The sequence below is a fragment of the Squalius cephalus genome, assembly GCF_949319135.1.
Source record: "Squalius cephalus genome assembly, chromosome: 21".
In the NCBI taxonomy this organism is placed as follows: domain Eukaryota; kingdom Metazoa; phylum Chordata; class Actinopteri; order Cypriniformes; family Leuciscidae; genus Squalius; species Squalius cephalus.
In genome coordinates this window covers 14,108,442-14,124,254 of record NC_137142.1, presented here as the reverse complement: position 1 = coordinate 14,124,254, position 15,813 = coordinate 14,108,442, and the positions used below count along the sequence as shown (strand labels likewise).

Sequence of the window (15,813 nt, the reverse complement as noted above, 5' to 3'; positions counted from 1 at the left end):
AGTCCTTGTCAGAAATCGTACTAGCCCAAAGGTGTGCTCACTGCGCAGCTCAAATGATCTCTGGGTAGAAAACATCTGTAGAAGGGGAGGGAAAGGCAACATTTCAGAATTAATCTTAATTACTGAATTAATTAGCTATGTTTGTCTTCTGCTGGTAGACAGTTGAGGTAATTGCAAGTGTTTGGCGATTATGAGTGTTGAGATGAGAAAGGTTAGCGTCTTGTTATCCTGGTTTGACCGAGAGGCTGATCAAAGGTGTGTGTTGGGAATGTCTCACTCATACCAGTTTTTCATCAGTCAGAGGCCAGACATCAGTCGCATCAGTTCCAGATAGGGAGGGTGCCATGGCAACCGCTGAGATGATTCTTTATTCTTTGTATGTGTATGTCCATATCAAGTACATTATTGCCCGTTATCTAAGGGGATTTGCATGTGTGGATTTGTGCCGATGTGTGATTTTCTATACCTCAAAATATGCTCTAGAATCCTATTGAAAATTCTTTTCTGATTTGGAGTCGATCCTAATAGGAATTTTCTTTCAGGATTCCAAACGAGATTTATTAAAAAGCTTATTTACTAACATTGCTGTTAAGAATGTGAATTTAAAGAACATCTTTCAGTGGTTTTACATCTGCAGCACCTCCCTGAGCAATTTTGTTTCACTGTCCCGTGGCAGGATCTTATTCCAGTGTCTTGTGATCCAATACCAGTAGGGTTCTGATAATGATTGCACTATATCCAATAAGACTGTAGGAATCAAATAATAAGGATCATAAAATCTTGTTGGAGTTTTCATTTTATCCAGTAGGATTTTATTTAATTCCAACATGATTCTACTTGATTCTGTTAATATTGGTTCCAAAATATGGTATCAAATCCAGTAGGAATGCTGTGCACATTCCAATTGTTTTTTTGACTTGAGACATCCCAATTTTTATGTGAATAACTATAATACTGTGTGTGTGTGTGTGTGTGTGTGTGTGTGTGTGTATATATATATATATATGTATATATATATATATATATATATATATATATATATATATATATATATATATATATACAGTATAGGCTATATACAGTATATATATATATATATATATATATATATATATATATATATATATATATAGTATAAAATATATATATATATATATATATATATATATATATATATATATATTATTTCTTTATTTTATTTCTTTTTTTCCTAGTTTTTTTTTCAGTTTATTATTTATTTCTTAAGGTTACTGTGGTAATTTCTTTCTCAGCAATTATTCTCTAGGTTGTTGTCTTTCCAATTTTATTTATTTGTTTGTTTGTTTGTTTGTTTGTCCCACATATGTGTTTACCTCTAGCATATTAAGTAGGACTGGGCATTGGCACAAATTTCACGGCTTGTGAATGTCGATTCTATTTGATTCGATGTCAAATATCAGGTGCCGTACATGGTCAGTTTCTCTAGAAACATACATTTTTATTTATTTCATTATAACAACATTCGTCCAAAAGTTAATATAAAGCTATAAACTAAAAAGGGAACCCAGTTGGTACATCAATATCATATTAAAAGGTTCAAATGAACTAATTTGAGGCTACTTACATAATTACACGTTTTTATAATAGTGTTTTATATAAACATTTAAATGGTGGCTGTCATAAAAACACGAATAATGTATTCAAACACAATAAATATTGAAGAACAGGTCGAGTATAAATACATTGAAAATGCAATATAGTTTATATTTTTATCAAAATGCGCCTAATGGCTTTTGAGGTGAATATAACATTACTTGACATTGTTCGAAACCTGAAAACAGCATAGACTGAAAGATCGATTCTTGGGATTTAAAGGCATAGTTCACCCAAAAATGAAAATTCTGTCATCATTTACTCACCACCATGTCATTCCAAACCCGTAAGACTTTTTCTGTAGATACATGTTCAATTCATAATGACTAATTCTCTCTTTATTAACTTTTTGAAGCATCAAAGTGGTAGTTGTCTATGGAGGGATAGACAGCTCTCAGATTTCATCAAAAAGATCTTCATTTGTGTTCCGAAGATGAACGAAAGTCTTAGGTTTGGAATGACAAGAGGGTGAGTAATTAATGACAGAATTTTCATTTTTGGGTGCACTATCCCTTTAAGAATCAATATCAGTTCTTCAAAATGAGAATCGATTAAAATCGAGAACTCTAATTATTTTTTATTTTTTTTACCCAGCCCTAATATAAACTGTTGTGTGAGTCTGACTATCTGTCTGTGGCCATGATGGTTGAGTGTGAATCACCAGCACACACAACTGCTTGTGTGGCTCCCGGATGACTCACGGTGACACCAGTGGTGGAGCACAGGATCAATTGGAGACTTCATTTTATCAGATATCACTAGAGGAGCAACCTGTAACCATGGAGACAAGACACTGGCTGGTGCTGTCATGTCCTGTAGCGTGTGTTTCACGGGAGTTTCGCATTGCATTTGAGCAGTGCAACATCTGTGTATACAAAAACATCCACAAAATATTGTGGGTAACTGTAATGAGTGATAAGAGCTAAATTGCATGAGGATTTATTGTTCTGCAGATTTTTAATTACACCAATTACAGAGAAGCCACTTTCTTTGATTCCTCTAGATTCTGAGTGGAAAAAGAGAGCTCAGGAAAAAGACCACTTGGAAATTCAATAAAGAAAATGTAGGCTATTACTGGTAGTCAGATCTGTAGCTCTGTTTCAAAACTCAGTGAGCCGCCTACCTAGACAGCATTTTAAGGCATCATATGTGTGGTCAAGAAGGCTGAAGGTAGAAAAGGCAACACTATACTGGCATCCATCATATTCATCCATCAAATTTTTAAAAAGAAGCCCAAATTACAATTGAAATGTCCTTCATATTGTTTTTCTTTAATCTCAACAGCGAAATGTCTTGAGGAATATGCATGTAAGTGAAAGAGACTTCCTTTCCAAACATTCCAACAGCTCATGGGAAATATATACTGTATATATATATGTGTGTGTGTGTGTGTAGAGGATTAGATTCTTTAATGACAGACATTACAGGCTCTCTCTGGCTTATCATCCGACCTCTTCTATGTAGGAGAGTGTGTGTTCACAGCAGATTACTGGAGCTTTTGAAATGCTAGATGTGCTTTTATGTCCGTCATTCCCTCCTCCTCACCCCCAATGCGTCCCTTTAACAAATATTCTGTAATCCATGGCACCTGACCCAGGCGGGGTCTCAGTGAGACTGTTGACATTTCAGATCAGGATTAGAGCGCTGCTTTAAATATTACCCAGGTTGATGTTTGTTTGCTTTGCTCCTGGCGAGACAGAAGTGGGTTAGATGAAAGCAACCCGTCTCATTTTAGTGTACTCCGTCCTGTGGGTACGCTGGCATTCTCTAGGCCTGACTGTTTGGGGCACGGTTCAAATGAAAGATTAAAGCACATGGTAAAACCTTTCAGATAAGGCTTTGCAAACTTCTGTCCTGAGTATGGGGATCTCTCGTGTTTGGTTTTATTAATGGTTCTGTAATGTCTGAATTTCTCCACTGAATACTGAATACTCTGCTGAATAGAGATTTAATCTTCAGTACCACAGCAACAGAAATCACATTTTAGCTAAGTTGTGAGCTTGAAATCTGAATTGAATTTGACGAGATCGACCGGGGCCATTACAATAATACAAACAATAAATAGACAATAGCCCCTTTCACACAGTAATCCCAGTAAATTACCGTAAAATGACCAGAATTTGAAGCAACTACAACTTTGACGCTTCAAAATGTTCATAAAGAGATCGTAAATCTAATCCATATGAATTGAGCGGTTTAGTCCAAATTTTCTGAAGAGACTTGATCACTTTATATGATGAACAGATTTAATTTGGGCTTTTATTCACATATAAACATTGATCAGCAAACATAAACAACCGAAGCTCAACCGAACCTGCTTGACGCGCGAGAAAAAACCTCATGAACCTCAAGAATGAACCTCATTGGTTCTTGTAGAAGCTCAAACGTACTGCGTAACACGAGAATGAACCTCACTGGTTCTTAAGGAAGCTCAAACGCACTCCGTAACACAAGAATGAACCTCACTGGTTCTTAAGGAAGCTCAAACGCACTCCGTAACACAAGAATGAACCTCACTGGTTCTTAAGGAAGCTCAAACGCACTCCGTAACACAAGAATGAACCTCACTGGTTCTTAAGGAAGCTCAAACGCACTCCGTAACACAAGAATGAACCTCACTGGTTCTTAAGGAAGCTCAAACGCACTCCGTAACACAAGAATGAACCTCACTGGTTCTTAAGGAAGCTCAAACGCACTCCGTAACACAAGAATGAACCTCACTGGTTCTTAAGGAAGCTCAAACGCACTCCGTAACACAAGAATGAACCTCACTGGTTCTTAAGGAAGCTCAAACGCACTCCGTAACACAAGAATGAACCTCACTGGTTCTTAAGGAAGCTCAAACGCACTCCATAACACAAGAATGAACCTCACTGGTTCTTAAGGAAGCTCAAACGCACTCCGTAACACAAGAATGAACCTCACTGGTTCTTAAGGAAGCTCAAACGCACTCCGTAACACAAGAATGAACCTCACTGGTTCTTAAGGAAGCTCAAACGCACTCCGTAACACAAGAATGAACCTCACTGGTTCTTAAGGAAGCTCAAACGCACTCCGTAACACAAGAATGAACCTCACTGGTTCTTAAGGAAGCTCAAACGCACTCCGTAACACAAGAATGAACCTCACTGGTTCTTGAGGAAGCTCAAATGTGCTGCGTAACACGAAAATGAACCTCACTGGTTCTTAAGGAAGCTCAAACGCACTCCGTAACACAAGAATGAACCTCATTGGTTCTTGCTGAAGCTCAAAACTGCCAGTAATTTACCAGAAAAGACTGTACAGTATGTGGCTGTAATGTCTGTCTTCATACAGTGAGACCAGTGGAGTCCAAATCCTGAACAAATTACTCATTTGAGCTGGTTGTTCTTAATAAATCAGTTAAACTTAGGCCTACAATGACTCGCTCACTCACTGAATAGTGTGGAACGGTTCTTGACATAGGCTACTCATTGAACCAATTGGAACTGCACACTACTATATTTTTGTTGTACTCAATTCTTGTAAGTATGTTTAGTTATTTGTCATTCGAATGCCACTGAGTAAAAGCGCGAAAGGCGAAGCTTGAATTTACAGGTATGTCCCTCTTTGGCTAATGTATTTTCAAGATGGAGGCGCAACATGGCTGTCGCCATTCGAGCGACTCGCTCGTATGTATTCTGAATTGCAGATTCTACACTTACGAGAATACTTGATTAGTTGGTGGAAGTAATTACACATGAAGAGCACATATAATTTTGAAAGAAAAAAGTGTGTTTTTTTGCCAAGAATCAACTTAAAAAATTACTCAATGTACTTTTAATATTGTGGAATCAGAACCAGATTTGACCTCATATGATTCCCATTGCTTCTAGTCAGTATGATAAATAAATGTGACTCTTTGTATACATAGAAATATTGTTGAGAATATGTGTGATGCTCGTGTGAGCGGATATTTTCATAGCATTACAGAGTTTAGGGTTGTGTACTTTCAGACTCTGCAATAAGATGAGTTCATTTGAGTTGGAAATCTGTGCATGTAAACAATCATTAATCAGTCATTCTTTTTCCCTTTCTCTCATACATGCATTACACACACACACACGCACGCACGCACACACACACACACACCTCCCACAGCTGTTGCTCCCTAATGTATGTCTGTGACCTAAACTTGGCCCTCACAAGAACTTATAATAATCAATGTTGTCAAATTTATAGGCCGCTCTGTTGCATAGCAACAGGGAGAGAGGAAAGCGAGGTGATGCTGTGTGTGAGTGATCTGAGGTCTGTGTGAAAGGGTGAAGTGTCACACCATTGATCCCTTTTTTTTCTGCCATGCAGAGATGCCCTTGTCTGCACAGGTCATCCCACAGCTTTAAGCACTTTATTTTATGTACTGTATACTGTATATAAACATAAATATTATATGACCCGGTCTGACAATAATTTCTTTTAATTCAAAGACCTTATTTACTTGTCAGTACGCTTGTTGCCGTTGTCTGTGTTACCGGTGTTACACAGTGTTGGGCCGTTCACGGATTACATTACTTGCTCGCCCTGGCACTGCCCCATTGTCTTTTTTATTTTTCTACACAGATTCAAATCATTTAGTTTAGTTGGACAATGGACACTACAATTATAAACTGAAATACAGCACGAGCTGCAGAGTTGCAGCACAGTGCATCAGTAATTATAATTTGTTACACTTATATAGTGCTTATCTAAGCACTTAAAGTGCTTTACATTGAAGGGGGGAATCTCCTCAACCACCACCAATGTGCTGCATCCACCTGGATGATGCGACGGCAGCCATAGTGCGCCAGAACGCCCACCACACACCAGTTTACTGGTGGAGAGAAGACAGAGTGATAGAGCCAGTGAGTATATATGGAGATGATTAGGAGGCCATGATGATGGACAGAGGCCACTTGGCAAATTTGGTCAGGAGACCAGGTTACACCCCTAATCTTTTGAAGGACATCCTGGGATTTTTAATGACCACAGAGAGTCAGGACCTCGTTTTAACGTCTCATCTGAAGGACGGTGCTTTTTGACAGTGTATTGTCCCCATCACTATACTGGGGCATTAGAACCCACACAGGCCACAGGGTGAGCAGCACCCCTGCTGACCTCACTAACACCTCTATTAGCAGCTAGTTTTCCTAGGAGGTCTCTCATCCAGGTACTGACCAGGCTCAGCCCTGCTTAGCTTCAGTGGGCAACCAGTCTTGGGCTACAGGGTGATATGGCTGCTGATAAAAGTGATTTTAATACCTGGCATATTGATATCAGCTCTCTGTTGCCTGCAAATTAGGCAAATTCGAGCGTGAAAAGCGAGCACTTTCAAAAGCGATTTCTATACCCCGTTTACTGTACTAGCTGTGTGTCGCAAGTTTATTTACTGGTGTGAAAATTTCCTCACTGTGACATACTTAGTTGTCAGTTTATTCAGATAATCAGCTTAAGTTTTAATGCTTAAGGCATTTCTCATAACCTCATAATCAAAGTCTTCATTCAACAGCTTAAACATAAATGCATCCATTCTTAAAGGGGTGGTATAATTCCCTTTTCACAAGATGTAAAATAAGTCTTTGATGTCCCCAGAGTGTGTATGTGAAGTTTTAGCTCAAAATACCCCACAGATATTTTTATATAGCATGTTAAAATTGTCACATTTTGAGGGTGAGCAAAAACGCACCGTTTTTGTGTCTGTCCCTTTAAATGCAAAAGAGCTGCTGCTCCCGGCACAGAGGGCGGAGCTACTACAGCTTGTGTCCTTTGCAGCTTCGATTACCTCACACAGACATGCACTGAAAATTTCAAAAACTTTTAGCCTTTTATGTTCAAACCAGAGTCAGACAAAGATGGAGAGACTCAAGCAGAAGTGACAACATGTAGACAACATTTCTGAATGGTTATTTGATGAATTTATGTAGCTTATTATAGTTATCTTCTAGTCATTGATTAGCATATTCTGTCATGATAATCTATAAATCGTGTTCCGGGGGCGGGGTTTATGTAAATTGTAGGGTTTGTGATGTCACTAACCCGAGAGGAAGCTTGTGTAGTCCGTACTAGCAGTTTGTTGTATAGTCTTTAAAAAGCAATTTCTTTAAAAGCAAATATCTTCCTTTGCTTTGAACTATGAGCGTCGTAACTGTGCAGATGTTGTTTATGCTCAAACAGCAACATTACCCACTAACTAAAGTTAGAAAAGTAAAATCATAATCAACCACCCCTTTAAAGAGATAGTTCACCCCAAAATGAAAATGTTGTCATTTACTCACCCTCATGTTGTTCCAAACCTGTATGAGTTTCTTTCTTCTGTTGAACACAAAAGAAGATATTTTGAAGAATGTTGCTAACCAGTTTTGGAACAACTTGAGGGTGAGGAAATAATGAAATAATAATTTAACTATCCCTTTAAGAATAGATAACATCTATATATTCTTTTGTCCATTTTAACCCTGTTCTTCTTTGCCAGTGTCAGATGTGGCTTCTCTTTGAAACTCTATGTAAAGGTCAGCATCATCTCAGAGTCTGCTCTTCATTTCACAGATGAAGCTGGTGTTTGCTTTATTCAGTGAAGTTTCTAGCTGAGCACCAGGGAGGCATCTGTTTCTCAAACTAGACACTCTGATGTACTTGTCCTCATGTTGCGGTGCACCTGGGCCGTTCATGTCTCTTTCTGTCCTGGTTAGATCCAGTTTGCTTACTTTCTTTCTTTTTAGACAGTAGTGTGTATATGCCCTTCATCTCTCAGAAAAAAACCCCCAACAACAACAGGGTGATGCGTTTCTGGAAAATGTTTTGTGTTTAGCCAGGATTGAAAGTATAAAGGTACCTGCAAGAAACAATTGCAAGTGTACTCAAAGCTTTAGCAACTGAAGGCTTCAAACTTGAAGTAGCACAACTGTGCAACTGAGCACCAAATCTGCACATTCAAATGATTTCTAAAGGATCATGTAACGGGTGTTGGCTGAAAATTGTATTGAGCCAATGAACAACTAGAAAAAAAACCCAGACCTGCAGTTTGCGAGGCACTCTCAATTATCAGATCAAGTCATTATTTCAACATGCCATGTTTTTCCGACTTCCACTTTACTGGATTGTGAAACCTTAAATGGTGTTTAACATGCAGATTCATCGTATCAATGTAATCTACAACTTTTGCCTTGCATTTCACACTTTTTCCCCCCATTTCTATAATGCATGAGACGGATCTCATGGCCACCAAGAATATTCACATAAGAGCAATATTTTAGGGACAAAAAGAGAAGATAATTAGAAAAATACATCATTCATCATCTGTTTGGCATAATATATATATATATATTTTTTTTTTTTCATATAGCTTTTGTTGTCCTATGTTTTTCAGAAAGCACAGGCTGAAACGTGAACAAACCATTCATTGAACTGTTGTGCAGAATCTGCATTGTGTTAACATATCATTACTGCTGATAACACCCAGACTGATTTTCACTGAACAGCATAATCAGATGATGGATATAAACTTTCAAAGCCATGATAATTACATATTACATATTGAGAATTACATATTTTCCCTTTAATATTTCCTCATATTCCCAATTTATACTAATGCCTTGCTTACTGTAGCAGAACAATCGTAATTATGATGGCATTACTTAAACTACTTCAGTTATAATTTATATTTCACAGACATATTTTGCAGTAGATGAGTAGGAGGAGTGGAGTTTGATCTTATTATTTCAGTAATGTATTCTTTAGTATAAATCTTGCTCATGTTTAAAGGTTTTTTTTCAGTTAATGCTACAGACTGAATGACACATTCAAATTGTTTGTTGAATCAAAGGCTCGTTAATAAGATGCGTGTGGATTGGAGATTGGATGGAAAATCCAGTTTAACACAGTGTCGTAACCAGAAACAGGATAAAAGGTATATTTTCCTTGATAGTATTTGTCCTAACCAGCCATGACGGCAACATGCGACAATTGAACCGGGATTTTATTTTAGAAACGGTTTCTATTTCTGTGACGTCACAGCAATGAGGCAATATGACAATGAGGTACTGGTCATGTGCTTTGTTTAATGTGTAAAGAATGCTTGTTTGAATATCATTTTGCGTGACCTTTTATAGCCATACTGAAAGCGACAACTTCGTATCTTAAAAACAAATGAAAGAAAACAAGAACGTTCAAACTGGACAAACAAGTGTATTCTATGAGGCTTTCCTGTAGCTCAAACAGTAGCGCGTTGGCGCTTGCAACGCCAAGGTAATGGGTTCGATTCGGAAAGCAAGACCTGATAAGAATGTAAATGTGTACCTTGAAATGCAATGTACTGTAAGTCGCTTTGGATAAAAGCATCTGCCAAATGCATGAATGTAAATATAAATGTAAATGACAAAGATTGTTTCGTTCACTCACTATGTATTTTTAATATAGGGATGTCCCGAGCCGGACTCAAGGATCTGTATCGGGGCCACTTAAGCATTTATTTAACTGATCAGTATCGGCTATTCTGAAACTACGAGCTTCAATGCTTTCTAACCTTAAATCCACAATTTTTCTGCTTATTGTACATATTAAACACAAGGTTTATATCACTAGTCCCATATTCATAATTGTGACCACACAGTCTGTTTACAATGTCCACCATTGAGTATCTTATTATTAGAATAATATATATTTATAATAATATAGGCCTATAAACATAATTACTATAGTAAATGTTATATTGGAAATCCTCTGTTGTGATAGATGCCCCTTTTTTACATTTGAGCTGCCCCAGAGAAACTCTCTGCACGGCCCTGCATTGGATTGATTTTAATAACTTTAATGTACTTGAAGTGTGCACCAAGCACTAGGAAAATATACATATTGGACAAACTCTGTATTGGCAGATACTCAATATTTAATGACTGATTGAATCGGGGGCACAAAAAACTTGATCGGGACATCCCTAAAGGCCCAGATATACTCATGGCGAAGTTCTTTTTCATTCTTCATTTGGGGTAAAACGAAGTTCGAAATTCGTGAGCAGCGATATACTGTTAGCGAACATCCGACGTCGCCCACACAGCTGAGAGCGACATTTAGATGAATATGTAAATATGTGCTGCATGCTTTCCTCTCAGTAACAAAATAAATACAACAAAACTGAGAAAACAGCAAGAATTTTTAAAAATAAATCATAAGAAAAGCATCTGATCATAGCAACATGGATGTTTGCGCAAGCTCTATAAGTCGGCACTCCAGTTAAGTCACGTCACGTTTATATAGCACTCGTGCCATTGCCAAATGTAGCATGAAAAACAGTGTCACTGTGTCTCGTTTTCATGTGTTTATGTTTTCACTCACGGACGTCTGACCTCGACGGACTGAACAGAAGAAATGAACCGGATACGATTTCCACGTGAAAGGCGAGCCTCCGCGCACACCTGCCAATTATTTAATCGCCACGGACCAATTGTAGTAGAAAGGTGTTTACCAGCCATGGTAAGCTGTTTTGAACTCCCAAAACGAACTCCAAACGAAGTTCGTTTTGGCCTGATTTTGTACGAAATGATGTCACATCAGTTCGTTCTTCAATTTCGCTTGAAGTATATCAGGGCCTTAATTTGTAAAAGGCTGTAATATTTATGAATTTGATTATGTACTTACCCATTTTATTGCGAGTGCAGTGCGCTTGCAAAGAGACTCCGCCCATGTGCTCTTCTGATTGGCTGTTACTTTTTGTAGTTGTGTATCATCTGGTGTGGACAGAAAAATTGCTTGTCGCTGGAATCTCATTGTATTATGTCTGGTTAGGGCATGGTTTAACCGTTTGGGGACAGTTTTTCAGCTGGTCCAAGCTAGATATTAGCTGATCACTGGTTGGTCGACCACCCGCCATCTTCTAAAAACCAACATAAAGCAACATGTTTGAGAACCGTGAAAGAGGCACTCAAACCATATCAAGTTATCTGCCTATCCTGCCAATAAACAACCAGTTAGAAACACCCAAGCAACTATCCACAACACCCTAGAATGGGGCCATAGTTACACACCAGGACATCAAGAAGATGAGCATGGAATTTCAGACAATGTCTAATACAAGTATCTGCTGAGATTCTTTCTGGTTGTTTTGTCATTAAGGTAAATTTTCCCTAATTTCTCTAAAATTACCAGCACACATGCATTCATACAAGGCCTGATGATGAAAGTGGTTCAGTTTTTGGGAGCTCTTTATGTTGCAGGTAATGAAAATGACAAACACTGGCACACTCAACATCGTTGAATCAAAGACTATGTAAATGAACAGTTCTGGGGATACAGACAAGCCACTGCCTTTTGTGTGCAATGCTCCACTTCCTCTTTCATCCAACCATGACCAGCGATCTCACAAACACTCCCCAAATATACAAAAAAGACTGTCTGGTCCTCCGCCGCCGCCTGCTGAATTCATAATAAAGGTGTACATATTGCTGAAATTGCACCGTGTGCATGTATATAAGACGTCTCCATAAAATTAATTTAGCAAAGACGTCCTGCTCATTCTTCGAGGGACAATGTGGAAACTAATTTCCTCGAGGTTGTCTTTATGTCAGTTTTTTCGATACGCTCATGTCATCGTGCCGCTTCGAAAATTAAACCGGTGACTGGCAGTTTTGACGGCTTTCATTGTACCCACCTCATGCACTTTGCCGTTTTGTGTGTTTCGAGCACATGAATTGAAGGTGGTTATTATATTTGTGAATAGTCCATTATGTCCAGGCGAGCATTCGGGTCCGTGAACAGGGGCGCGTTCTGTTCGTCACAGAGGAACTTTGATTCTGCTTTGATTGATGTGGCCGGGGTTTGTCACAGCTGGGAGGGAGGTGATAGACTTGGGTGGTATAGAGAAAGCGATGCACCACACAGAGCTATGCAATTAAGCTGTTTTCTTTCGGTTAATTAAAAGCAAATTAGTGACTGCTACAAGAGGAGCTGTCGTCTTCTAATTGCCACCCAGCATTGCCAAGCATAAACCTGTTGTCGAAACGGCCTGTCTTTACTTATTCTCTCATGTTCTGTGTCGCAGGGCCGGCGGGGAAAATCAGGAGAACCGGGCACTCCAGGACCACCGGTAAGACTTCGTTTATAGTTTGTGGAAAAAAAAGAGTGTGGATAAGAAAGTGGCCAAATATTTAATAATGAGGGAGACCGAAAGTAAAAGTTGAATATTTGGCCATTAAAAACTGGACAGCCTGGCCCATCCAATCATTAGCTTGCCAACCGGGATAAGAAAAATAAACTTAATTCAAGATATTTACCCTGTGGTGAAAATCAAGCTCTTAATGTTGTTTATATGTCTACGTGGTGTTTTTAATATGCTTTAAGTCAAACCATGTGCAAATTCACAAGTCAACACCATTGCAGAGTTTTACTGGATGCAATTATTGCCTAAAGGGGGACTTTAAGTGAATTTGGAGAGACCCATAAAGTATTTGGACTCTTAAAGGGATACTCCACCGTTTTTTCATATTAAACTATGTTATTCCCTTATCTAAGACGAGTTGATACATACCTCTCTCATCTCAGTGAGTGCACTTAATCGCTCTAGCGCGCGGTGACACTTTGAAAGCACTTAGCTTACCCCAGTATATTCAATGGTATCTAACAGCAATGAATTTAGAAGTGACCAAACACATCAACGTTTTCCCTATTTAAAAACAGTTACACGAGTAGTTATAGTTACTATAATGTATGGCGTAATAGCACTTTTGGAAGTACTTCGACTCGGCGCAGTAAAAAGTCACGCCTGATCCTCTTTCCACCATTGACAGAAGTGAGAGGAAGAGGATCAGGCGTGACTTTTTACTGCGCCGAGTCGAAGTACTTCCAAAAGTGCTATTACGCCATACATTATAGTTATCCTTTTTAACCCGCTTAGAAAAGCACCGCGTTTTATTTTGTGTCACCATACTTGGTCGTATAACTACTCGTGTAACTGTTTTTAAATAGGGAAAACGTTGATGTGTTTGGTCACTTCTAAATTCATTGCTGTTAGATACCATTGAATATACTGGGGTAAGCTAAGTGCTTTCAAAGTGTCACCGCGCGCTAGAGCGATTAAGTGCACGCACTGAGATGAGAGAGGTATGTATCAACTTAGTTAAGGGAATAACATAGTTTAATATGAAAAAACGGTGGAGTATCCCTTTAAGTCTCATTTAAAAGTGTTTCAATGTCATTGCATTAGATGCAAAATATCAAAGAAAGATTATTATTATTATTGTTGTTGTTTTATCATCTGAAAGAAACCTCACAAACTTCTATTTATGAAATGATTTGATATTTTATTATGTAATACAATGACATGTTACGCAAGTAACATTTAGGGCATCTCTATCTTGTTTTAGAAATGTTTAGATATTGTTACAGTTCATGAACTGATTTGATTATTTTGAATTATTTAGTGAAGAAGCACATTGTAAGAAAATGTCTGGTATTACCTGTTGATGCAGTGGATGACATATTTGGTATATATCAGCATTAACATTATGAGCCACTCTCAGGCCCACACAGAATTTGTTCCCACAAATTTCTATGCCTGTCATTCACAAAGTTTTAAACCCTGCGTGTTTGTCTGTTATATATTTTGGTGAGATATTTCAGCTCCTGTAGCTCAATTTTACAATATTTAAACCCATGCCACAAAATTCTGCAACATTTCTCCTAAAATTGAAAGCGCAAAGTCCAGATGTTGTATGGTCCAAAAGTAAAGTTAAGATAGGTATCATTCATTCCTAATTACCAGGAAAACCTGTTCATTTTAAGGTGATAAAGTTGTATCAATACTTTTTTAGTATTAAATGATTGAATATACAGGGGTTTTTAGACCACAATAATGTATTAGTATGGTGTAGGGCCTCCTTTTATGGCCAAAATATAGCATCAATTTGTCTTGGGAATGACAAGTACAAGTTCTGCACAGTGGCCAGAGGGATTTTGAGCCAGAACAGTGGCCAGGTCACTATGTAATGCTGGTGGAGGAAAGCGTTTTCTGTCTTGCTCCTCCAAAATACCCCAAAGTGGCTCAAAAATATTTAGATCTGGTGACTGTGCAGGCCATGGGAGATGTTCAACTACACTTTAATGTTTGTCAAACCATTTTGTCAAAAGTCTTGCTGTGTGTATTGGTGCATTATCATGCTGGTACATAGCACCCCCTTCGGGGTACAATGTTTGAACCATTAGGAGCACATGGTCCTCCAGAATGGTTCTGTTGTTCTTTAAAGTGACACGTCCATCAAGCATGGGAGGGAATGCCATGATATTGCAGCCAAAACCCCAGTGCTTCACTCTAGGCAAGCAACAATCCGGGTGTTAAGCCTCTTTGGGGCTCTCAATGGCATGAGTCTGAACCAATGAATGTGCTTTTCAAACTCATGCTGATGTAAACAAAACGATCTTATCCGCGCTGACTGACAGATCCGAAGTGTGTGCACAAAGACACCTCTCAGGCAGCGCGTGATCCCTATATACTCATATACACAGAATCACAGTATTTCAAAACATTCGCGCAAACATTATCTGTTATATCTTAAGTAAACGTTTGGTAACTGTTGGGGAAAAACATGATATTAGATTCGTGCTGGACAGTAGGTCTTAATATAGGCTGTCTGTTTCATTAATGTTAATCAAACAATTGTGGTATATATATATTTTAACTAATTAATTGCGGAGGGGGGGGGGGGGTTCTGTAATTAATCACGATTAATCACACCTAACATTAAAGTTTTTTATATGTTTTTATATTGTCATTTCACAGTTAATCTCCAAATTAATGTAAAATAATAATGTAAAGTTATCAAACACTTCTTCACTGCATAAATGATAATTTAAGAATAGATGAATCCTTATTAAAGTTGCAAAAGTTATTCAGTCAAGAGCAGTTAGTGATTTTCTCTTTGTCTTATGTTCTTTGATTTACATCACAGCAGCAGGTTTATTAGGCTGCTGTCACTTTAAGATCTGAAGCACATGACGCGGATCTGACACACATCCCATGGCCTCACAACATTTTACGGTCATTTTAAGACTTTATTTAACTAATTTAAGACATTTTGGCATAAATGTTCGTTCAAACACGAAAGAGAGAACAATGCGATGCTGTGTGTACAGGAGATTCAAATACATACACACACACACACACACACACACACACACACACACACACACACACACACACAC

The 15,813-nt window shown here is 38.2% G+C and overlaps 1 protein-coding gene across 2 annotated transcripts in view; it reads left to right on the top strand.

Moving 5' to 3' along the window:
• LOC307148711 (uncharacterized protein) overlaps positions 1-15,813 on the top strand; it is a 176,058-nt gene that overhangs the window by 85,733 nt on the left and 74,512 nt on the right. For both annotated transcript variants that reach the window (XM_079854427.1, XM_079854426.1), the window contains one exon: positions 12,659-12,703. In XM_079854427.1, the coding sequence (XP_079710553.1) occupies positions 12,659-12,703 (45 nt within the window). The remainder of the gene's footprint in view (positions 1-12,658; positions 12,704-15,813) is intronic.